Genomic DNA, 25,499 nt, shown 5'->3' on the forward strand with positions numbered 1-25,499 from the left:
CTCAGTAAGCATTGATTGACTGACTGATCTTCTATCAAGAGAGTTATCGTCCGTTCGGGCATAAACGACCGGTTAATATCCTCACCGTGGGTAATTTTCATTTTTTTCGTGAGGGAAGGAATAGGGGCCTCATCCACGCTCACAGCATTTCAAAGTGCTAGCTAAAGTGCGTTCTTTTACACTTTTCATATGCGCGTAAGTTAATCCCACAAAGCACACATTGTATTGGAAATACCCGACTTGGACGCTCTAATCCACGCGTATTTCTGATTTAAAACCACCGAACTTCTGATTTTGGTGTTACAAAATAAATTATTAGAACGGACATGTCCCTCCCCCCAAAAAGAATAATAATACTTCAATAGGCACAAATTAAACGCTGATAATAAACGGTAAGTCAATTATAAGCGAGATCCAATTACTTGTTTACCTGGCCAGCCTGGACCCCGAGTGACCGAGTGATTTAAAGCGCTCACCGTTACGGTTCAGTGCCATCTCACCTCTGTCTGCGTGGGTTCTATTCTCAAATTCGGCCAGTGTAGGTATGTGAGAAAGTTTGCCAGTAGCTTCTCGGGGATCGGTGGTTCTTCCCGGGGTTTTCCCGGGTTCTTCCTTCACCATTTATACTGGCCGCCATGTATAGCCTATTTTGTGCTGAGAAAAAAAAAAGAAGAAAAAACTGGCCAGCTTGAGATGGCTGCCTTGGTGACCTTGGAAAAGGCACTTAGCTCCCATTTCTTCCGTACATGCATTTATATACGTGCGAATATGTATGTGTGTATTTGTATGTATGTACGCGTGCGTAAGAGAAAGATCTATCGGTTTTGCACTTTTGTTGAAAATAAGGAGAAGTTCGATGAAAGGTTGGTGTCTTAAATATGTATAGACATGTTGTGTTACACACGTCATCCCACTAATTAACATTAATACAAAATTTATACTAATAAAACTTTAAGAACAGTAGTAAAATTATATTAAACTTGACTTGCAAAGCGCCAATACAGATTTGTTTCTTATAGAGGTGGTAGCCTCGTAAAAAGTAACTATCGAAAATAGGTGACAACTCTTCAGAAAATACTCTTATCCATAACATAACAAGGTTATCAATTTAATAGATTAATTTAATTAGTATTAACCATGAAACCTGCGATGAAACTTAATATGACCTATATTTGGGCTACGAAAGTTCTGAATTCCAGTCACTTTATACAGACAGAATATTTAATGAATATTAAGTGGGAAGCTCCTAATACAAAACGTTAATGCTCAAATATAATAAATATATCGGTAAAAAATAATACGATAATTAGCCATAAAACAAAGGAGTAATTAATTTGTATTCTCCATTGTCAATTGACAAATGACGTGGTAACTGTAACTGTAATCAACAGAAATGTTACTACCAGAACGTATGTGTCAAAACTCATTGTCATAAGTTATGACCTTTGCTCCCGGGTTATTGGGAACGATGCAATGTGTTTCATCCGAAAATAAGCTGATATTATCATATTTGGATGGTTTCACCAATAAACCATTAAATTGATAAAATTGCAAGTGTTCAGATGACTTCAATAAAATCTAAACTGTACATTACTTGTAAGTTTTTTATGAACAATAAACCGTGAGACCAGTTTGCTATTTGTGGTTATTTTCATCCGTCCTAATAACCAGGAAATCAAATGTATACCTTCATAGCCATATGAACCTGTTTAGTGTCTGAATTAATCTTAACGAATCTGTACCCATACATATGAGTCGTGATTCGATTTAACTATTTATTATTTAAAAAATAAGTTTGGTTTGGTTTTGTTTGGGGTTATTTTTCTTTTCTTGAATCACGTAATTAATAACTTATGAAACAAAACAAATTTTTAAGAAAGTTAATCTATAAAAGCAGCAGAAATAACATAATAATAAAAAAATCCTAAATAGTTGTATGTGAAGTCAAGCATGGGATTGGGTTTCTCAGAAAATGTCAGGGGGATTCTGATTTCCTTGAATGAAGCGTACATGACTTATTCTGAAATTATGTTGGGAGACCTGACTATAAGTACCATATATATCCCTGTTTATAAGTCGACACAAATACGATCAACGTTGACCCTATTATAATGTAATGCCATAAGGGTCTACACTGTCCACTCTGCTGGTAATTTTGAACATAATGCAATAGTTTATCTGTCTCTACACAGTCAACATTTCGAAACAAGTTATACAAGTGTACGTACACTAATTTCCGTGTGGTTTATGTTTAGTTTCGCATTAGAAAGCCATTAACTATTACGTTTATGCTCACTCCGTTTTGTTACTACATGGTCAAAATAATTCTAAACTCATAAAGCATGCATTTGTAGCATTCATGAGACTTTCGAACTATTTTTGTTGTCTTAATCATTATATAACTAAACACACATACTTGAACCGAGGAAATGAAAATTTAAAACATCCCCCGCTGGGGAAAATTTATTGATGGTGTTTTGTCCTCGAAACTCAATGGGTTGTGCTACATTTCTCAACAACCCAAATCCCTCAGATGCGTAAAAGACCCTTTCCAGTGCTAAAGAAAATACCCATCAAAAATCTAACAAAAACTAATCATTATTTTGTCCGCGTTATACAGCATAGTTTCCAACCATATTTATCATCCTCGAAATAATTTAAAGTTTGTGAAAAATAATATCAGTATATTTAGCTTTTTACTTCTACAGCCTGTCCTAAGAATTATGTGTAGTTGTGCGTCTGTGCATATTAGGTAGGAAAGATATATTCAAGGTAAATTAAGAATTATGGTAGTGTTAAACGTTACTGTTAGGGGGTGAGAAAAACAAAAACAGACGAAATAAAATGTATTTTTCAGTACGACACAAACCAGAAATATATGTAATTGAAGGAATCTAGTGTAGGCAAGACCGCAGTATATTGTTGGAGTTGTCATTGAGACTGTTGTTGATGAATATCCAAGATTTTTTTTAACAATTTTATTGAATATGATTAATCAAGCATCATATTACTTGTCTTGAATGGACTGCCAACCTAACCTGTTTTTCATACTAGATGATAACACATAGCACCTGTCCTGAATGGACTGCCAACCTAACCTGTTTTTCATACTAGATGAAAAAACATAGCACCTGTCTTGAATGGACTGCCAGCCTAACCTGTTTTTCATACTAGATGATAACACATAGTACCTGTCTTGAATGGACTGCAAACCTAACCTGTTTTTCATGCTAGATGATAACACATAGCACCTGTCTTGAATGGACTGCCAACCTAACCTGTTTGTCATACTAGATGATGACACATAGCACCTGTCTCGAATGGACTGCCAACCTAACCTGTTTGTCATCCTAGATGATGACACATAGCACCTGTCTTGAATGGACTGCCAACATAACCTGTTTTTCATACTAGATGATGACACGTAGCACCTGTCTTGAATGGACTGCCAACCTAACCTGTTTTTCATGCTAGATGATAACACATAGCACCTGTCTTGAATGGACTGCAAACCTAACCTGTTTTTCATACTAGATGATAACACATAGCACCTGTGTTGAATGGACTGCCAACCTAACCTGTTTTTCATACTAGATGATAACACATAGCACCTGTCTTGAATGGACTGCCAACCTAACCTGTTTTTCATACTAGATGATAACACATAGCACCTGTCTTGAATGGACTGCCAATCTAACCTGTTTGTCATACTAGATGATAACACATAGCACCTGTCTTGAATGGACTGCCAACCTAACCTGTTTTTCATACTAGATGATAACACATAGCACCTGTCTTGAATGGACTGCCAACCTAACCTGTTTTTCATACTAGATGATAACACATAGCACCTGTCTTGAATGGACTGCCAACCTAACCTGTTTTTCATACTAGATGATAATACATAGCACCTGACTTGAATGGACTGCCAACCTAACCTGTTTTTTATACTAGATGATAACACATAGCATCTATCTTGAATGGACTGCCAGCCTAACCTGTTTTTCATACTAGATGATAACACATAGCACCTGTGTTGAATGGACTGCCAACCTAACCTGTTTTTCATACTAGATGATAACACATACCACCTGTCTTGAATGGACTGCCAACATAACCTGTTTGTCATAATAGATGATGACACATAACACCTGTCTTGAATGGACTGCCAACCTAACCTGTTTTTCATACTAGATGATAACACATAGCACCTGTGTTGAATGGACTGCCAACCTAACCTGTTTTTCATACTAGATGATAACACATAGCACCTGTCTTGAATGGACTGCCAACCTAACCTGTTTTTCATACTAGATGTTGACACATAGCACCTGTCTTGAATGGACTGCCAACCTAACCTGTTTTTCATACTAGATGTTGACACATAGCACCTGTTTTGAATGGACTGCCAACCTGACCTGTTTTTCATACTAGATGATGACACATAGCACCTGTCTTGAATGGAGTGCCAATCTAACCTGTTTTTCATACTAGATGATAACACATGGCATTTGTCTTGAATGGACTGCCAACCTAACCTGTTTTTCATACTAGATGATAACACATAGCACCTGTCTTGAATGGACTGCCAACCTAGCCTGTATTTCATACTAGATGATGACACATAGGTATTTTAGATTCAGTTATTCTTTACGTTTAATTAGAGATTTATTTCAACTTCAGTGTTTTATTTATTCCAGAGTATTTCATTCATAAGCGTGTACGTATTCATTATTGAAATTTAAAAATGTTATCATTCAGGGCTCTATAAATTTAGATTTCCAATATTGTATGGAACGTCTCTGTTACTGTTGTGATATATATTCAGGTATGCCACTCATCCCAACGATTCCTGAACCGGATTATGAGCATCACACCTCCACTTCCCCACACCCACCCCGAAGAAGAAAAAATAATTTCATTTCTGGCATTTGACTAATCATCCACGGAATTTTAATACTGAGAGGAGAAAAAAGACCAAATAGTCTTTGTTAGTAAATGTTAATTGAGATTTATTGACACATCAGGTTTTGTACAGCATTACAGTCCAGAGGGTCAGATGTTATCAACGTCAGGAAGAGTTCAGGATTTTAGTTTTAGTCTGTCAATGTACCGCATTTCATTCTGTGCATTTCTTTCTTTTCATTTTTGTAATTAAAATTATTAACATCTTTAATTCAATATTTCAACTAGAAATGAAATTAATATCTTATCCTATTCTTTGGAATAGCAGTGGAAACTATTCTGAAGGCCGGTTATATCTGCTATCATTTCAATAGCACACCAAATATGACGTGCAAATATCTAAGGTGTTCCGATGATGGAGAGGGAGGAATTGTTACTCAATAAAGCATTGACGATTGTCGAATCCATATCTCAAAAGAGAGCTCTACGACTGATTCAGAAAAGTCTCTGATTCTATTACAGACATCTCGTATTCTATTGCAGTGATCAGATAAAAAATATTGTGAGCAGTAATGAATAAGAGGTTTCTCTAACTGATATACGGAGGACTCGAATACAATTGCAGTGGTCTATAATTTATTTCGAGAGCTCTTTCTGTGCTTAAATGAATACATGTAAAAACTGCGGCCCCATGCTTATTGCTCAGTTAATCTTTCAATCTACACAGAATGTTTGAACATGAATGGCCACATAATAAATTTGTTCCAATACACTTTCTGAAACAGACCAGTCTACAGGTTATTTCCAATACACTTTCTGAAACAGAACAGTCTGCACATTAGTTAAATTATAATGTCTCAAACAGACCAGTCTACACATTAGTTACAATATGTTGTCTCAAACCGATCAGTATACACATTAGTTTAGACACACTTTCTGGAACAGACCAGTCTACACGCTAGTTACAATACACTTTCTGAAACAGACCAGTCTACAGGTTAGTTCCAATACAATTTCTGAAACAGACTAGTCTACACATTAGGTATAATATGTTTTCTCAACAGATCAGTCTACACATTAGTTCCGACACTTTCTGAAACAGATCAGTCTACACGTTAGTTCCAATACACTTTCTGAAACAGAACAGTCTACACGTTAGTTACAATACACTTTCTGAAACAGACCAGTCTACACATTAGTTACAATATGCTGTCTCGAACAAACCAGACTACACATTAGTTACGACACACTTTCTAAAACAGACCAGCCTACACATTAGTTCCAATATAACGTCTCAAACAGGTACGCGTTAGTTCCAATCAGTAGCAGCCTTAACGACGTGCGAAGGGTGCTCGAGGGACCAGAACATTTTGAAGTTTGTTTAAAACAGCTTATAAATAAAGCAGATAATTTTAAAATAAATTTGATTTTGAAACCAAGCCTGCTTTTTTTCATAAATTTCGCGTAGAATTCTTCATGATATAGAAATTAGATTTTGTAAGCTGATTGTCCTCATTTCGCCCTAAAACAGCCGCTGGTTTCGATACACTGTCTCAAATAGACCAGTTGACACATTTTGTTAGTTACATTCCTATATACTAGATCAGAAAGACATCAGGATAGAGATACATCGCGCTCGTAATGAATCAATGAATAAATAAATAAAATATATTAAAAATTAACAAACGTTTGCATCGCTTGACGGAAAACGTAGCTTGTGTATAACATAAGAAATTCAATCTGATTAAAGCAGATCTCCACAGTTCTATGTGTAGATCTGATAGACGCCGATAAAAGTTCACATTTTCGCAAATTTTGGAATTTCCAGTCCACTTATGTTGAGTATCCTATCAGAAAAAATTGTGAATTTGTGCTAGTTATCTTTAACAAAGAAGTGTTCCGAACAACGTGTGTGTGACTTACAAAAAAGAAAGAAAGATGTGATTTGATTGGTGAATCACAATGTCAGCAGAGCATGACATGTTATTGGTGTCCATCAGATCTACACGTTGGACCATGGAAATCTGATAATTTAATCCGATTGTGCAAAAAGTCCTTTATTTCACTATCCAGCCTGCAATATTCGAAATCCTTTCTAAATAGAAACGTGTAGCCCAAATGACATCTGACCTTTGAAACTATCTAAAGTCTGAAAAATAAATTGATGCTGATGTTCTTCGACACGTTGATTCTAGTCTTACTACTCAGCGGATGTTACCAATCTATTTTTAGATGTACATACATGTATACCAGGGCCAGGAAGCATGCGATTGACAACTTGGATGCTCCTTGAGACGCCATCCGTGGCTATGCAGTAAGGTCGGAAACAATCGGATATGTTTCTTGGACAGTCAAAACAAGCAAGAGACAGCGTTTGATAATTTTCCAGTCGGAAATCGTACTCGCATGTCAGGGCTGTAGTGGTCGGTGTACATGTCCTGTAACATGGATGGTTTCTGTAACCTGAGAAACAATCGTTATTGTAAAATGGTTTCAAGAAAGAAACAAAACGATATATGTTTGACTGTGCTGTGACGTTAACATATTACAGGATATCTTAAGGAAGATGCTGACTCCTCTGTCATCGCCCGAAAAAGTGATAGATATGTCTAATGCACGCGACGCAAATGCTTGGAATCAAATAGTATTGACCAGTTGTGGGCCAGGTGTGCTTGATATATATCAGTAGCACATTGCATGTGAACTTATGACGCCAGGGCGATATACACGTTCGCCATTTAATTTAAACATCTCATCCAACGAGTACAAAAAAGGAGGTAAGAAAAAACCAATAAGCGTGTCGAGCACAAAGGAGGAGGCAGAAGTAGTAGCAATAGTAATAATATTAGCAGTAGTAGAGTAGTAGTAATAGTAGTAGTAATGGTAATAGTAGTAGTAGCGATAGTAGCAGCAATAGTAGTAGTAATAGCAATAGTAAAAGTATTAGTAATAGTAGCAGAAACAGCAGTAGTAGCAACAGTAGTAGTTGTAATAGTAGTAGCAGTAGCAATAGTAGTTGTAGTAGAAATAGTAGTAGTAGTAATAGTAACAGTAGCAGTAGAAGTAGTAATAATAGCTGTAGTAATAGTAATAGTAGTTGTAGTAGCAATAGTAGTTGTAGTAGTAATAAAAACAATAGTAGTGGAAGTGTTAATAACCGTGGTAGTAGTATCAATAGTAGTTGTAGTAGCAACAGTATTAGTCGTAGTAAAAATAATACTAGAAGGAATAGTAACAGTTGCAGTAGTAGTAGAAGTAATATTATTAGCAATATGCCTCAATAAAGTCGAAATCAACATACCTGATAGTTTTGGCACCATGTCCCCACTAGCAAAGTGGGTAGAAATGAAAATTAATACAAGAGTCTTCATTTTGTTCACAGCATGTCTGAAATGCATTAAAGTTGTTGATTAAAATAGTAGTTTTGCTTTAAATTGTCATATATAGAAAAAGTAATAGTTCGAACGATCTTTCCATATGATGGATAGAAGGAAGAGCTCGAAATGCTTGTGCCACAAGATAGATAGAAGGAACAGTTCGAATCAGTTTGCCAAAATATGGTAGAAGATGCAATCGTGCGATATGTGCATAAAAGTTGGGTTTAGTTATAATTTACGCTGAAAACATATATGCTATGGTGCATAGGCTTAAAATGAAACAAAGCAAAAATAAAAAAGGCGGTACAATAATTATATGTTTTTTCGTAAAATGAAATTGTGTCTTTTTCCATACATGGAATGGAACAACGAAATAATGATATGTTATATGACGATAAACCATTTGAATTCTTCATTCGTTCGTCCTTTCTAATTTAATCTAATTTAATTTAATTTAATGAGGCGGTAATACTAATAGTAAATAATAGGTATTGCATTTACCGTTTCTCTGAAAGTAATTATCTCCTCATTTATGTAATTATCTCCATATTATACATGTAGAACGTTATGATGAAACATATATAATAGCAATTATCTCCATATTATTTATTATTTATGTAGAACATTATGATTATGTTGTGGTGTTCCACAGGGGTCTGTTTTTCGACCTGTTCTCTTCATTCTGTACACTCAGTCGCTCTCAAGTGTCATAGATCATCATCCATTGTCTCACTAATTGTACGCTGATGACACCCAAATATACAAATCTAGCCACCTAACTGAAGTTGATGCTACCATCCAAGGTGTAGAGAGGTGCATTTCTGATGTGAAATCATGGATGATATGTAACAAGCTGCAGATGAATGATCGTAAAACTGAGGACATTCTGATCACAACACAAAGACATTCTTATTCACATCCTTTACCTCAAACAATGAATATCAGCAACACCAACATTAAATTCACACAGTCAGTACGAAACCTAGGTGTTACTCTGGACAGTACTCTCACATTGCACCAACATGTCATGATCATATGCAAGGCTGCATATCTTGAGCTGAGACGCATCAGCTCAATTCGCAATATCTTTCAGTTGATGCCACTAAAACACTTGTGTGTTCATTAGTACTTTCAAGACTGGACTATTGTAACTCATTTCTGTCTGGTTCATCTCAATATCTACTCCATAAACTTCAAATAGTTCAAAACACAGCTGCTCGGATCATACTTAGAGTACCACGATCAGAGCACACCTTCCCGCTGCTCTGTACCCTACACTGGCTATCCATTCGATCCAGAATCAAACACAAAATTTGTTCTCTGTGCTACGTTTCACTGTCGGACTTTAGTCCAACATACCTATCCGTCCTCACCCATGTGAACACACCAGCAAGATACTTACGCTCCTCTTCTGACAATCGTATACTCATTATTCCCACTGTGAAAACAAAGTCATATGGACAGCGTTCTTTTGCATACCAGGGCCCAGCAACGTGGAATGAATTACCCACTGAACTTAGACACAATGACACAGTGATCACATTCAAGAGGGCTCTCAAAACTCACTTATTTCAACTGCAAGAACAAACTTATAGACCTAATAATGTTTCCTACCTGAAATATTCTCAGCATGTTTTTTTATTTTTTAATATTTTTCTAATTTCATGGTGTTTGTTTTTGTAATAATATTATTATATTTTTTTTATCTTATAGGTGTTGTTTAATGTTGTAAAACGCTTAGAGCTTCTAAAGATTTGGCGCTATACAAAGTCCTCATTATTATTATTATTATTATTATTATTATTATTATCATTATTATTATTATTATTATTATTAGTCATCGTTCATCTGCAAACCCCGGAAAGTACCACCGACCCACGAGAAGCTCCTGGCAAGCTTTCTCACATACCCACATTAGCCGAATCCAAGACTCGAACCCACACAGACAGAGGTGAGATGACAGTGATCCGTAACGGAGAGCGCTTAATATATATATATATATATATATATATATATATATATATATATATATATATATATATATATATATATACATACATACATACATACATACATACATACATATATATAATATATATATATATATATATATATATATATATATATATATATATATATATATATATAAGTAATTTTCTCCATATTATATATTTAGAATATTATGATGAATTACAGAAGTCATGGAAATGACTCTCGATTCATGACTATAAGACGCACTAGATATAGAAAAGAAATCACATTCTGTTCATATCTACAATACACATTAGACACAGAACAGAAATGATTATCTCTTCATGCCCTTTGGACAAACACGAGATATAGAATAGAACTGACTACATTCATGCTCGTAGGGCACACACTAAATATAGAGCAGAAATGACAATCTACCCATGACCTTAGGACACACTAGACATAAAATGGAATGTATCTGGAATATAACTGACTCTCTCTATTCCTGGCCCAGGACGCACGCTAGATAGAGAGTCAAGTAAACACGCTAGATACAGAACAGAATCGACTCATGCCCTTAGGACACACACACACACACACACACACAAACACACACTATATATATATATATATATATATATATATATATATATATATATATATATATATATATATATATATATATATATATATATATATATATAATAGAACTGATATTCTATGCATGCCCTTAGGACACACAGTAATGCAAGGTCTATGCAACAGTGCTACATTTTTTCGACGTTTTCTTCTTGCAGCACATTTTGTCGTGGTCAGCGTGACACACAACCTTTAAGATTGAGGTATGGTCTAAGTTCGCAATATACTGGTAGCCCGCGATGGTTAACCTCTTTTGTTGGTGGTGGTAAGACTGAATTTTAATTCGAGTGCGTTCGGATAATGGTTAGAGAGACAGAAGAAGTCGATGTTGAGGAAAGGTTAAATAGAGAATTTATGTTACACGGGAAAATGTCAAAGTTGAGACGAGCCAGAAACAATCTTGGGTCATTTGGAATCGGTTTCATAAAATTAAAATTTCCAGGAAAAGTTATTAATAAAGGTGGACTAGAGAGAACTATGCTGACTTCAATGAGAGTATTAAAATTTTAGCGGTTTGAGAACTTTGGCAGCCCATGTTTATCTGCCGAAAGAGAAGTCTTAGGGACTCCGAAGAAATTAACAAGTAATGTCTTTCATTAAATGAATTATCCAAGTGACGGAGGCCTGGAAGATGTTGAGAGACCAGGACCAGAAAAAGCTTCGGCTGCCAAGAAAAAGAGAGTTACTAAAAGGCACAAAAATACTGTCTCAATCGCATACAATATGTTCATTGATGCAAATTTCTAATTACTCTTTTAATTTATTCGTTTTAAATGCATACTTCAATTTTCTTTGAGATCTGAAGTTAATCGTGCATTTACTTGTCTCGAATATTATATGACACATGTATTGTAAGAATATTGTAAAATAATTAATTGATATGAATTTGATTGGATTTAGTAGTTTCTATCTGACAGAAAGTATGCATTGAAGGAATTGCATGTATTACTGGGATACGAATCGTAAGAATGAACGTACATAATCTTAAATTATATGTTGTGAAGTGTCGAATTTTGAATTGCAGGAACTTTAAGGCTGGATGCATTGAGCATTAAAATTTTATCACATTTAAGCAAGAAAAGTCTTTGTGAAGGATCACTTCGACCTTTCTTTGTTCATCTCCCCCATGTCAGTGTAAACTTCAAAGGGGCAGCATTCCAACTCAGTGAAAATGACCGGGGCATCTTACCGCCGTCCTTAGAAAGTAAACATTTCAGCTACCAACCATAACTGCTTGGTGAGAACCTATGTCCGCTTATCATTTTTTCAAAGGGAAATTGTCAAGCACTGTCTTCCACACATTCCGAGCTGTCTAAACCTGATGAAATTAGGAAAAATTAGGGACCGATGCCTACGATTGGGCAGAATAAATTAAGAAGTACACTTTAGACCAATCAGACTTTAAAGTGACGACTTTAGTCGAAATTCTTTAGTCTGAAAATTTGCTGTAAGAGGAAACTTAGTCGACTCCGTGGAAAGAATAAAGAGATCAGTGCTTTCCTCGTGAAACAAGAAAGGGACCAGATGGTCGTCTTGTAAAAAGAAAGACATTTTTTTAGTGCTAGGGCGCAGACGTTCTGCTAGAGAACATCAATAAGGTACGCAATTTTATTTTCACGTACTATTCTATTATTTGTTTGTTTGTTTTATGCAAATGTGTTTGCTATGACGAGGTTTCCATAGTATGTATCGTTTATTCAATTCATGGAAATGTGTTGATGCTAGAGTTATTATGCAATTTACCTTTTAATTTTAAAGTTATTAGTTCATTGGTAGAATGAAGGCTGTGGTGTGACCGTTGCGTCCGAAGTACACAGTTTATACGCGTGAGCAAAGAAAAATAACAACATAAAACGTTGCATAATAATGAGGTATTATCACATTTAATATATGGATGTTATATAAAATTGAAAATAAATAATTAATATTTATTACACGAAACTGATTTATTTTCATCAGTTCCAATTTTGAAAAGTTATATTGTAAATAATAAAACGATATTGGCTACTCAGCTCTACTGTAGTTATACTTAGTACAAGCTGTAACGAAGAGTAACATCTTTCTTTAGATTATTCATGGGTAATTAGAGTTCTGTGTCACTATCTTATATAACTATTCTTTTCTTTGGAGGAGGTGAAACTGTGTGTGACATACTTGTGTTGTCCTTAATATTGATTGTAAAATTACCCCCGTGTATAGTAGACCCTCCAAAAACGGACTCTAGCGGATAACCAAGTGCTAAACTTTCAAGTTCACGGATTCTTTGAACATTTATTTTTCTGTCCTGGAAATATGGCACGTGCTACAGTGACATTTGCTTATGGAGTAATGTGCTGTGGATAAATTATTCCTTCTGGCTGGTAAGTGTATTATTTGTCATGAAATATTGTAGGTATATTTATTATTTAACCTGGGCACAGTGGAGATGCTTAACAAAATTAGAACAAAAAGCATGTTTTATATAACAGTTTTCTGGCTGTTACTAAGTTTTCCGTAGTTGTTAAGAGAGTAGGGAGGCTATGAAGTGTATAGGTCTATAGTATATATGCATGAATAAGTGTTTTCTGTTATATTGTTCATTTCACACAGCAATGAGAATTTTATCCTATCTGTAGCACAGTTATTTTCAGGTCAGCGTCATTAAATGTAGCTAACAGTATATAATTTGTTTCACACGAAGTATTTAAAACTAGTTAGGTAGCTTTAGTTATATTTAATGACGCTGATTTACAAATGTATTCAGCTAGGCCTGCAAATAGGATAAAACTGACCATGCTGTGTCGAACGAACAAGCATAATACCAAAAAGCTCGACATCATATGCGTTTGTCTTTGTCTCTCGAATTGCTTTTGTATGGTGTGTTCTCAAAGATGGATTTAACTTGAGGTACTATGTTTTTGTTATATATCTGTTGATGTTGTTGTTGTTGTTGTTTGATTTTAGTACAACTACGTTAGGCGCAGCAGAAGACAACAAGGGTTTCTTTTTTTAAAGTAGCTGTGAGCGCGTGGACATCTTGACTGAGACGACTGGTCTGAGATGACTAGACTGAGACAAGAAAAGTAAGGTTAGCAAATCAAGTAGATTTCTCTGTCGCATGGGTGAGAAAAGAACTTACCCTAACGATAACAATATCACCATGAGATTATCTACCCTTACGATAACCATATCACTATGACAAGATCTACCCTAACGATAACCATATCACCATGACAAGATCTACCCTAACGATAACCATATCACCATGACAAGATCTACCCTAACGATAACCATATCACCATGACAAGATCTACCCTAACGATAACCATATCACCATGACAAGATCTACCTTAACGATATCCATATCACCATGACAAGATCTACCCTAACGATGACCATATCACCATGACAAGATCTACCCTAACGATAACCATATCACCATGACAAGATCTACCCTAACGATAACCATATCACCATGACAAGATCTACCCTAACGATATCCATATCACCATGACAAGATCTACCCTAACGATATCCATATCACCATGACAAGATCTACCGTAACTGTATCCATAACCATATCACCATGACAAGATCTACCCTAATGATATCCAAATCACCATGACAAGATCTACCCTAACGATAACCATATCACCATGACAAGATCTACCCTAACGATAACCATATCACCATGACAAGATCTACCCTAACGATAACCATATCACCATGACAAGATCTACCCTAATGATATCCATATCACCATGACATGATCTACCCTAACGATGACAATATCACCATGACAAGATCTACCCTAACGATATCCATATCACCATGACAAGATCTACCCTAATGATATCCATATCACCATGACAAGATCTACCCTAACGATAACCATATCACCATGACAAGATCTACCCTAACGATATCCATATCACCATGACAAGATCTACCCTAACGATATCCATATCACCATGACAAGATCTACCCTAACGATAACCATATCACCATGACAAGATCTACCCGAACGATAACCATATCACCATAACAAGATCTACCCTAACGATATCCATATCACCATGACAAGATCTACCCTAACGATATCCATATCACCATGACAAGATCTACCGTAACTGTATCCATAACCATATCACCATGACAAGATCTACCCTAACGATAACCATATCACCATGACAAGATCTACCCTAACGATAACCATATCACCATGACAAGATCTACCCTAACGATAACCATATCACCATGACATGATCTACCCTAACGATGACCATATCACCATGACAAGATCTACCCTAACGATAACCATATCACCATGACAAGATCTACCCTAACGATAACCATGTCACCATGACAAGATCTACCCTAACGATAACCATATCACCATGACAAGATCTACCCTAACGATATCCATATCACCATAACATGATCTACCCTAACGATGACCATATCACATTGACAAGATGTACCCTAACGATAACCATATCACCATGACAAGATCTACCCTAACGATATCCATATCACCATAACAAGATCTAACCTAACGATAACCATATCACCATGACAAGATCTACCCTAACGATAACCATGTCACCATGACAAGATCTACCCTAACGATAACCATATCACATTGACAAGATGTACCCTAACGATAACCATATCACCATGACAAGATCTACCCTAACGATAACCATGTCACCATGACAAGATCTACCGTAACGATAACCATATCACCATGACAAGATCTACCCTAACGATAACCATATCACCATGACAAGATCTACCCTAAAGATAACCATATCACCATGACAAGATCTACCGTAACTATATCCATATCACCATGACAAGATCTGCCCTAACGATAACCATAGCACCATGACAAGATCTTCCCTAACGATATCCATATGACCATGACAAGATCTACCCTAACGATATCCATATCACCATGACAAGATCTGCCCTAACGATATCCATATCACCATGACAAGATCTACCCTAACGATATCCATATCACCATGACAAGATCTACCCTAACAATAACCATATCACCATAACAAGATCTGCCCTAACGATATCCATATCACCATGACAAGATCTACCCTAACGATATCCATATCACCATGACAAGATCTACCCTAACGATATCCATATCACCATGACAAGATCTACCCTAACGATAACCATATCACCATGACAAGATCTACCCTAACGATAACCATATCACCATGACAAGATCTACCGTAACTATATCCATATCACCATGACAAGATCTACCCTAACGATATCCATATCACCATGACAAGATCTACCCTAACGATATCCATATCACCATGACAAGATCTACCCTAACGATATCCATATCACCATGACAAGATCTACCCTAACGATATCCATATCACCATGACAAGATCTACCCTAACGATAACCATATCACCATGACAAGATCTACCCTAACGATAACCATATCACCATGACAAGATCTACCCTAACGATAACCATATCACCATGACAAGATCTACCGTAACTATATCCATATCACAATGACAAGATCTACCCTAACGATATCCATATCACCATAACAAGATCTACCCTAACGATAACCATATCACCATAACAAGATCTAACCTAACGATAACCATATCACCATGACAAGATCTACCCTAACGATGACAATATCACCATGACAAGATCTACCCTAACGATAACCATATCACCATGACAAGATCTACCCAAACGTTAACCATATCACCATGACAAGATCTACCGTAACTATATCCATATCACCATGACAAGATCTACCCTAACGATATCCATATCACCATGACAAGATCTACCCTAACGATATCCATATCACCATGACAAGATCTACCCTAACGATAACCATATCACAATGACAAGATCTACCGTAACTATATCCATATCACCATGACAAGATTTACCCTAACGATAACCATATCACCATGACAAGATCTACCCTAACGATATCCATATCACCATGACAAGATCTACCCTAACGATATCCATATCACCATGACAAGATCTACCCTAACGATAACCATATCACCATGACAAGATCTACCCTAACGATGACCATATCACCATGGCAATGTCTACCATAACAGTCCATAACCCTGAATCTAAATGTGTACAAGGATCATTACAAATTTACATTGTGATTAGATGAGAAAAGAAAACCTCATCAGGCGTCTAATACAAGACACACAGTCTCAAGTTCTAAATATAATTCGTATGACTGAATTTTCAATTGCATTGTGATATCGCTATATCAAAGTTTCCGGATCAAAATGACTTCCGGGTCTTTCAACAATTATAGACACTTTTCCATTTTTGTTATAGCTATTTAAGTTGTCTGTCAGTACAATGTGTATATTATGTTCAAATATCAGCATTTTTCTTTTAGTGTTTCCTACATCTACTTCACATGATCATGTATTGTTAATGTGTCGAATTTGACACCTTATATTGAATTGCCTATCGGCATACAGCACTTGTGCTAGGTTATCGTCCAGATGAGGCGCTCACGCGTGTCATTCTTTGAAGGTAACTTGTAGGGTTATAATCTGATAAGAAACGCTCCATATCTTGCAACACTCCCATTTACACACTAAACACAATACACATTGGTCCCTAATATAACTCCTCTTTGTATACCGCTGCCCTCTTAAAATGCGGTTGTTTTCATAAATACCTAAGACTTGTTTAAATTTTCATCAATCTTGCGGCCTTTTTTCATGTTTTATTTCTTGGCAACTGAGAATCTATTGTATTTTGAACCAACATCATTAAATACTCGTGGTTTTTGTTCAGTACTATAACACAGTCTTGTTGAAAAACTCGGTGGATCACTTTATGACAGGATTTTTTTTTATATAATATTGTAATAAACAAAAGTGGTCGTTTATTGAGCGAATTCAACCCAAGCGTGAATCCCGCGAGAAATGATTTGTTTTCCCTTGATGTGCAATGACTTCTCTACAACTACTAGTGTAAACTGGAAACTCCAACGCGCGCAGACTAAAATAAATTTTCTCTAATCAAAGCACGACCAAAAATATTACAACTGCAAATTTACATCACAACTTCACAATTGCATGTTAACCTCACAATTGCATGGTTTCTCCTTATTACAATTCCGTAACGTAGCGCCAGTATTTCACGACATGAAAATATACAACTCAAACACCAAACAGACAATTACTTTTCTTACCCTACCCTTTGTCAGTCAAATCATGAGTTTAAGCCTCATTTCGCCTGTAGCTTTACACCACATTTACCATCACAGCAAAAATAAATGGCGTCTCATGATGACGGAATAGTCCCTTCTTAATTATTCCATTGTGCAATTTACCGGTCCCTATTACAAATACTACACGTGGAGTCACACAATCAATCCACAGTTAGATTTTAATAGGGACTATTTCACTCCAGAGACACTTATGTGGCTCTGGCATGAACTCAATACGGAATATAACCATACCATCATGAAATCTCACCAGCACTGCACTCTGTGACGTTTGCTCCTAGAAACTGGCTAATTATTCGGGCTGAGGAATATTTACACAACACCGACTTCTCAAAATATACAAATGGTGCATACTCCAAATGTATTACACTATTATAACACTGTTTTGTGGGATCACTTTGCAGACCACCTTTATTACAGGATGTTCATGTATTATTATTACGCTGTCTTGCTTGAACAATGTAAGCCACTTTATATCAGGATTTATATGTATTATTACAACAGTCTTATTGGAACATTTTGCAAAACATTTAAGTGGCTCACGTGAACAGCGATATAAAGAGGAGGTACTGTGATTGATAAATCGAGTTGGATCAGCCCCAATGACCCTCTGGATTAGGGTTTGATGAAATTAAATATTGCATGAAGGAGGGAGGGAACACATCATATTAATCTGGATTGGAACGTGCCCCCACCCCCACCCCCACCCCATGATCACAAACACTATACCAAATCAGATGCCACCATTTCGAATTCATATATCTATTCGGGTACTAGTCACCCAGTTATTTAACTAGCGGTTGCAGACAAAGTCCTTCTACACGCGGTGATGTGGTTGCAACTTGCTTTTGCCGCATTTGGTATTATACAATTTGGTAACATAAAATGTACGCATGTACGCTATAACCCGTAATGCACATGGAAGCATGATCGTTATAACCCGCAATGTACATGAATGTACACAATCACCCGTTATGAATATGAATGTGAATTATAACCCGTAATGTATATGATGCATTTACGTTATAAGTGCTTAAGTTATATATCCAAACATGTCAAAAATTTACGTTTAGCTCTCTCTCTCTCTCTCTCTCTCTCTCTCTCTCTCTCTCCATACAGTTTAAGTGCATCTGAACCATTTCTTTTCCTCTCAGTTCCAAAGCAATAATTTGGAGTGTTCCAAAGAACGTATATGACGAAAATGGGGGATATAGAGGCTAACTGTACATATATGAAACGTCTCAGCCACAGCTTATAGAATCGTGAAATTGATGATAATATACACCTGTGTTAGTAACCCATAGTAACAACTAAAGAAGCGCATTCTGGCCAGGGTTTTTTATTTTACTGATTTTGACCACACATTTTCCATGGTATATTTAGCACCTTGTGGCCATTGGAATTAGAAGGAAGAAGGACCGAACATGTTTAGACAGATTTGGCCCAACCGGACCCCACGCTCACAAGGGTCGCGCGCATTAGTAACCTTTAAAGTTATATCTATAGAGAGAAAGTAATTTTAAAGCGATGAAGACAATTTTAAGTTCAATATCATATAAAACTTGTATTAAAATTGATTGCCAAAGCCGTCCTCACTCTGATCCCCAGGAGTTAGGAATGTTTAAAAGCGTATGATATGGGAGGGGGGGTCCAGCCAAAGTGGTCCTATTCGGGCCCCGTGTTGGCAAAGGCCGCCACTGATTCCAAACTTATAGCATGGGACTATGGGGCATTTACCTATAACAATTTGACTTTCAAGATGGATAATAATAATAATAATAATAATAATAATAATAGTATAAGCAGATTAGCGTCAATATAAATCACCTTTATATCATCTTAGACTTTGATACAGAAAACATAGTTCTTTTTTATTGTTTTATGACTATATGCCCTGTCACTGAGGCCAACATTTCTTTGTCAATATTACTTAGTGTGAAATTAATTTATATGTTACACTCTACTTCATATATTTAAAGCCGAGTTATGCAGTCTGAAAATACGTGTCTTTTTAAATCCCGTATTTAGTAAGGAAAGATGGCCTTCTTTCTTGACTACAGTCGGTTGCACACGAAATAGGATCGGTAGCAAACGTTGATGTGGTATAAAATGGCTGGACTGTAACGACCGATTGTCATTCTAAATTTGCAAAGTTTTCAGAAATTCGTTGACATGTCAGTGAATATCAGGTGTAAATTTTAATATGGCTTATTGAAACAACAGTACAATTTCAGATAACATATAATCAGATATATCTAATACGCGCATCATCCAATACACAGTAATGCTAAATCTTTCCTTTCACAATAAAATTATACTACAATAAATATAGATAAGATAAGAGTCCATTTTACCGTATTGCGTGAATTTATAGATCGATGCGTATCCTATCGTACGGTGTCGTAAAATGCATAAACTGCTTTCCATTTCTGAAGATCAGCCATCTCCAGGGGAAAAAGAACATATAACGTTTATTGAATTCACTGACGTTAAATTTCACGTAACTATAATCACAACAAAAAGATGATGTATGGTTTGCACAAACTCACTTAATGTTTGCTACATAAAAAAATACTTAGGAACGGCCAAGAATACGTCCGTTATGAAAAATATTTAGGATTTTCTAAAAGGTAACCATCCTATTGGCTGTTCACTCCAAGTATTGGATCACAGTGACAGTGGAGCCGTCTTGACAAAATGTGCTCGCACAGTATGTGTGATTTAATATTTATGACGAAAATACAATAAAAACATATGATAAAATGCCAAATGTATTTCACGAGAAAGATATGTTATGTTTCCAGAAAAGGTGGTTAACTGCTAAATAAAAATGTGTGAAAAATATAGTCATTATATAATGTTTTGTTAATGTTTGAAATAATCATTACCCCTAGAATCAGCTAGTTGTATATCTATATTCAAACGAATAATTACTTATAACTACACCCAGATATGGAATTCGAATAAAGAATTTAAAACGAAAAGTTATTTATTTATAGCGAATAGAGAACTAATTATTTATGAGTCGAAAACACTTCAATAATTTTAGCAAAAGTAAAATTAGAACTGGCTTTCCATATACAGATCATCTGCTGACCGTTTGCGTATATTGATTAAACATTTATTTGCACTCCACATCAACTCGATATTGCGCGTTTTGTTCCAATTACAATGCATTGGTTGCTGAAGAGGAATTTCCCTTTATGTTTAAATTACATTACGCTACATACCGCATGATAGAAATAATTCAACTTTCGGGGTTCAGAAATTTTTTTCCCTTTGGTAGATATTCTATTGAAGTTTTATAAACGCACACTAATTAGCATGGCTAATGTCTCCGATAATTAGTACAGTTTGGTAATCAATATTGTCTTAATGTGATGATTCATATGAATTAGATGTGTGTGTTTATCAATACTTATTTTTTACTTGTATTACAATACCCCTGTACGCTATGTTGTATTAATTTAACATGTTTTAATAGCTTTTTGCAAGGGAGATAAACTTTGAACACCTCGTTCTTTGTATTGTGAGTTTCAGCTCGTCAAAGTCTCTAGCGGATTACGTTTGTTTGTCTTGCTATTCTACATATTTGAATTTATTAGTTTTATTTATTTTGCAAGAAATTGTAACGTTCAGGTCAATACAGATACCTTTCTGTTCTCTTCTTTTCTAACCAGCGGCAGAAAACTCCACACAGCGAAGACGTTACATTTCAAAAACGAACTTTTTCCTTGTAAAACCAGAAAATGTTCTACTTACTCATTAGGATATCGATTTTTGGGGGCAACCCGGGGTTTCCTATTTGAAAATTCTCCAGTAATTGAAAGGGATATCAAAATATGTTGTCAACATCTTTTCTAAACTTGGATAAACTAGTCGAAATTAAATGAGAGTAGTTGTACATATAAAATAGTAAAATCTCTCCAGGTGCCATATTCAGTTGGACAAGCTCTACCTGCAGCCCGATGACGTAAAGATTCTCAGCTGAACTAGTCAGAAACGAAAAGGTTCGAGTTTCCTTTAGATTACGGTTACACGTTGATGAATAATGACAAACGTAATTCGCGACTGAAGGGTGAATTTACAACAACAAAATAATGTTCACATCACTTACCGTTAAAATTGCTAGACACGGTATCCATGCTCATTTGTTTGAGAATCAGTTACTGGGTCCACTATGAAGGAGTTTCAATGCGCATGTACATTGTCGTATATTCACCCAATTTTTGGACTAGACAGTGAATGCAGACAAAAATAATCTTTTCAACACTGGATTTGACCGGATCAATCCAGTAAGCGAATACACACGAAATGCCACAAGTGACTAAACATGCTGGATTCTCCTTTGTACAGTCTTGTTTTATTGCTGCTGTTTTTTGTTGTTGTTTTTTTCGGAAGGGGGGGGGGATCATGTATATGTTTAAGTTTATTTTGAACGACAGTCTGAACTGAATAAACTTTTATTTCCATACTTGAAATTGAAGTGACTTGTTAATGTTTTGTATTATTTGTATTTAGTTAGGTTGCAGAAATTTCCATCGATGTGATCTACTACATTTATATTCATGCACACAAATTAAACAGATAAAACATAATAGGAACCAAGAACATATGTAGAAATGCATATGCCTAATACTTATCCGGGGACATACATGTAAGACTGATATTGCAGCACAGGTAGACTACACAGTATGAAAAAGTACATGTAAAATTAGCAGACCATAAAACATACGATTATATAAATATACGACTACCATACAGCAGTACATGCAGAATACACAAGTATAACAATTAAGGCAACACATGCAAAAGTAAATTTCAAATGAATTTAACATGCATTGGAGTACAAGTAAATTACGAAAGAAGATGACATACATCGGTATGCAAGTAAATTACGAAAGATGACATACATCGGTATGCAAGTAAATTACGAAAGAACATGACATACATCAGTATACAAGTAAACTACTAAATGAGTCATAATAGATCAGTTATAAATATGAAAAAAGAAACGTGTTCAGTCAATATGAATGCCCTTCCACAGTGCCTGAAATTTGACCGAAACTGGAAACTTAACTGAATGGATGAAATAGGTTATCACTATAGGCCACCGTTAAAACAGCAATAATAAAATAAACATACTAAATAAATTTAAAAAAAATACTACATATCCGTGCCCCATTCGGAGAGGATCAATATAATTTAATCAACAAAACGCGGCGATACAAGTATGTGACACCTCATTACATTTGACTGCAGGGGCCCCGAGTGGCCGAGTGGTCTAAAGCGCTCTTCGTTACGGATCACTGCCATCTCACCTCTGTCTGCGGCGGTTCGAGTCTCGGATTCAGCCAATGTGGCTATGTGAGAAAGCTTGCCAGTAGCTTCTCGTGGGTCGGTGGTTCTTTCCGAGGTTTTCCCGGGTTCTTCCTCCACCATTAATACTGGCCGCCATGTATAGCCTATCATGTGCTGAAAAATGGCGTTAAACCCCACAACAACAACAACAACAACAACATTTGACTGCTTAAGATTACAATGACCCTTATTTACGTTACACAGTGTGATGAAGGATGACGATGCAATTTTATCCGCTCAGGATAATGTTAACTCGGCTATAACTGTTGCGCATCACACTTAGATTTAACAAAGAGAGAGAGAGAGAGAGAGAGAGATTCGTTTTAACAAGCACAAGCTTACAACACACATCATATATATTCAAATATTACGTATTACAGGCTTGTTGCCGACAGAAAGATAGTCTTTCTGTTAAACGTATTGTTCCACAGAACTGCTTTACATATGCATATATATATATATATATATATATATATATATATATATATATATATATATATATATATATATATATTCACATACGGAATTATTTTAATGTGTCAAAATTAATGGCTAAACCACGTATTTATTTTGCTAACATTGGATGTGAAGAACTACCTCAATGCCGACTAAACTCTGTTTACAAAAAAAAAAAACAAAAAAACAGCTGCATGTACACGTGGCAGGTTCATTGACCTCACGTCTGATAATGACTTGCCATCATTTTCATATGCATAAAGTAGACGATCGATCTTGATGAGCAATGGTATAACAAATGTCGTAGTTTCTTTTAAACAGACCTCTTGCACCTGAAGACCTTCGCTGTTATTTGTATGATATGTGCTTCCTCAATGTCGAACCAGCTGTTGCAGCTTACGACAGATACATGTAGTATATTCATTAACTTCACCTGATATATACCTTACCATCATTTTTTTTTGCGGACGGAAAGTAGGTGAATGACAGTGACGAACCGTGGTACAGTCAGTATTGCAGTCTCGTTCCAGCAGGCCTCTCGACTTGCTCCGTGAGATCATCGCCATACGATGCACAATTTGTATTTTATATGTCTAAGTAATACCAGTTTTCGCTTCTTGCAAATCTTCGGAGTGAGACAGCATTTTGCACACATTACCATCTTTCAGCAATGAATTCTACTGCTCTAAAGTACATTATAATTAAGTGTTCATTTCTAGCTTAAACTTCAATAGTACCGATCGACTTCAGGCACATATGATTTATATTGTTTCGGACAGAAAGAAAAATTAAAATGCATGACACATATTGGCAAAAATCAATGGTGCATACCGTTACCAGACTCTCGCAATGCGTTGGTCTCGAACAATCACGCGAAAACCTGGGTGATCGAGACTACCTAATGAAACAAGTAAAGGTAATCGGTCGTGAAATTATCGTACCAGTCGAGTAAAACAAGCTCAAATATATGTCGTACGCAAATGAACCAAATGCGCATGGTTATATTGTCCACAAAATTATATCAACACGTTGCTAATTTATTATAGTCTTCCCACGAGAGAACCGAGAACAGTTTCCAACCGATATGGTGATGAGAGATTTAAAACTGTAACGTTGTTGTTGTTGTAGGGTTTAACGCCATTTTTCAGCACAAGATAGGCTATACATGGCGAACAGTATAACTGGTGGAGGAAGAACCCTGGAAAACCACGGGAAGAACCACCGACCCAGAAGAAGCTACTGGCAGGCTTTCTCACGTACCAACGTTAGCCGAGCCTGAGACTCGAACTCACGCAGACAGAGGTGAGATGGTAGTGATCCGTAACGGTCATCACTTTAGACCACTCGGCCACTCGGGAACTGAAATGACCTACTGTGACGTCAGTTGACGTCAACTCGTGACAGACGTCAAGCTGTAACAAGTGTAATGACATAATCATGCATAGCATCACTAGTCAAGGTAAAAATCCGTGTTATTTTAAAACAATCCTTCTAATTTGACAATCATTATCATGTAATGTGCTCAAATTATAAAC

The 25,499-nt window shown here is 36.1% G+C and overlaps 1 protein-coding gene across 1 annotated transcript in view; it reads right to left on the reverse strand.

Moving 5' to 3' along the window:
* LOC149779164 (multicopper oxidase 3-like) overlaps positions 1-22,387 on the reverse strand; it is a 57,775-nt gene extending 35,388 nt beyond the window's left edge. Inside the window, exons 1-3 of the mRNA XM_089939721.1 lie at positions 22,265-22,387; positions 8,207-8,292; positions 7,148-7,368 (exon numbers count right to left, since the gene is read on the reverse strand). Coding sequence (XP_089795847.1) covers positions 7,148-7,368; positions 8,207-8,276 — 291 coding nt within the window. The 5' untranslated portion in view covers positions 8,277-8,292; positions 22,265-22,387. The remainder of the gene's footprint in view (positions 1-7,147; positions 7,369-8,206; positions 8,293-22,264) is intronic.
* Between the last annotated feature and the right edge of the window lie 3,112 nt (positions 22,388-25,499).

The sequence above is a fragment of the Sinohyriopsis cumingii genome, chromosome 17, assembly GCF_028554795.1.
Source record: "Sinohyriopsis cumingii isolate HCF-2022 chromosome 17, ASM2855479v2, whole genome shotgun sequence".
In the NCBI taxonomy this organism is placed as follows: domain Eukaryota; kingdom Metazoa; phylum Mollusca; class Bivalvia; order Unionida; family Unionidae; genus Sinohyriopsis; species Sinohyriopsis cumingii.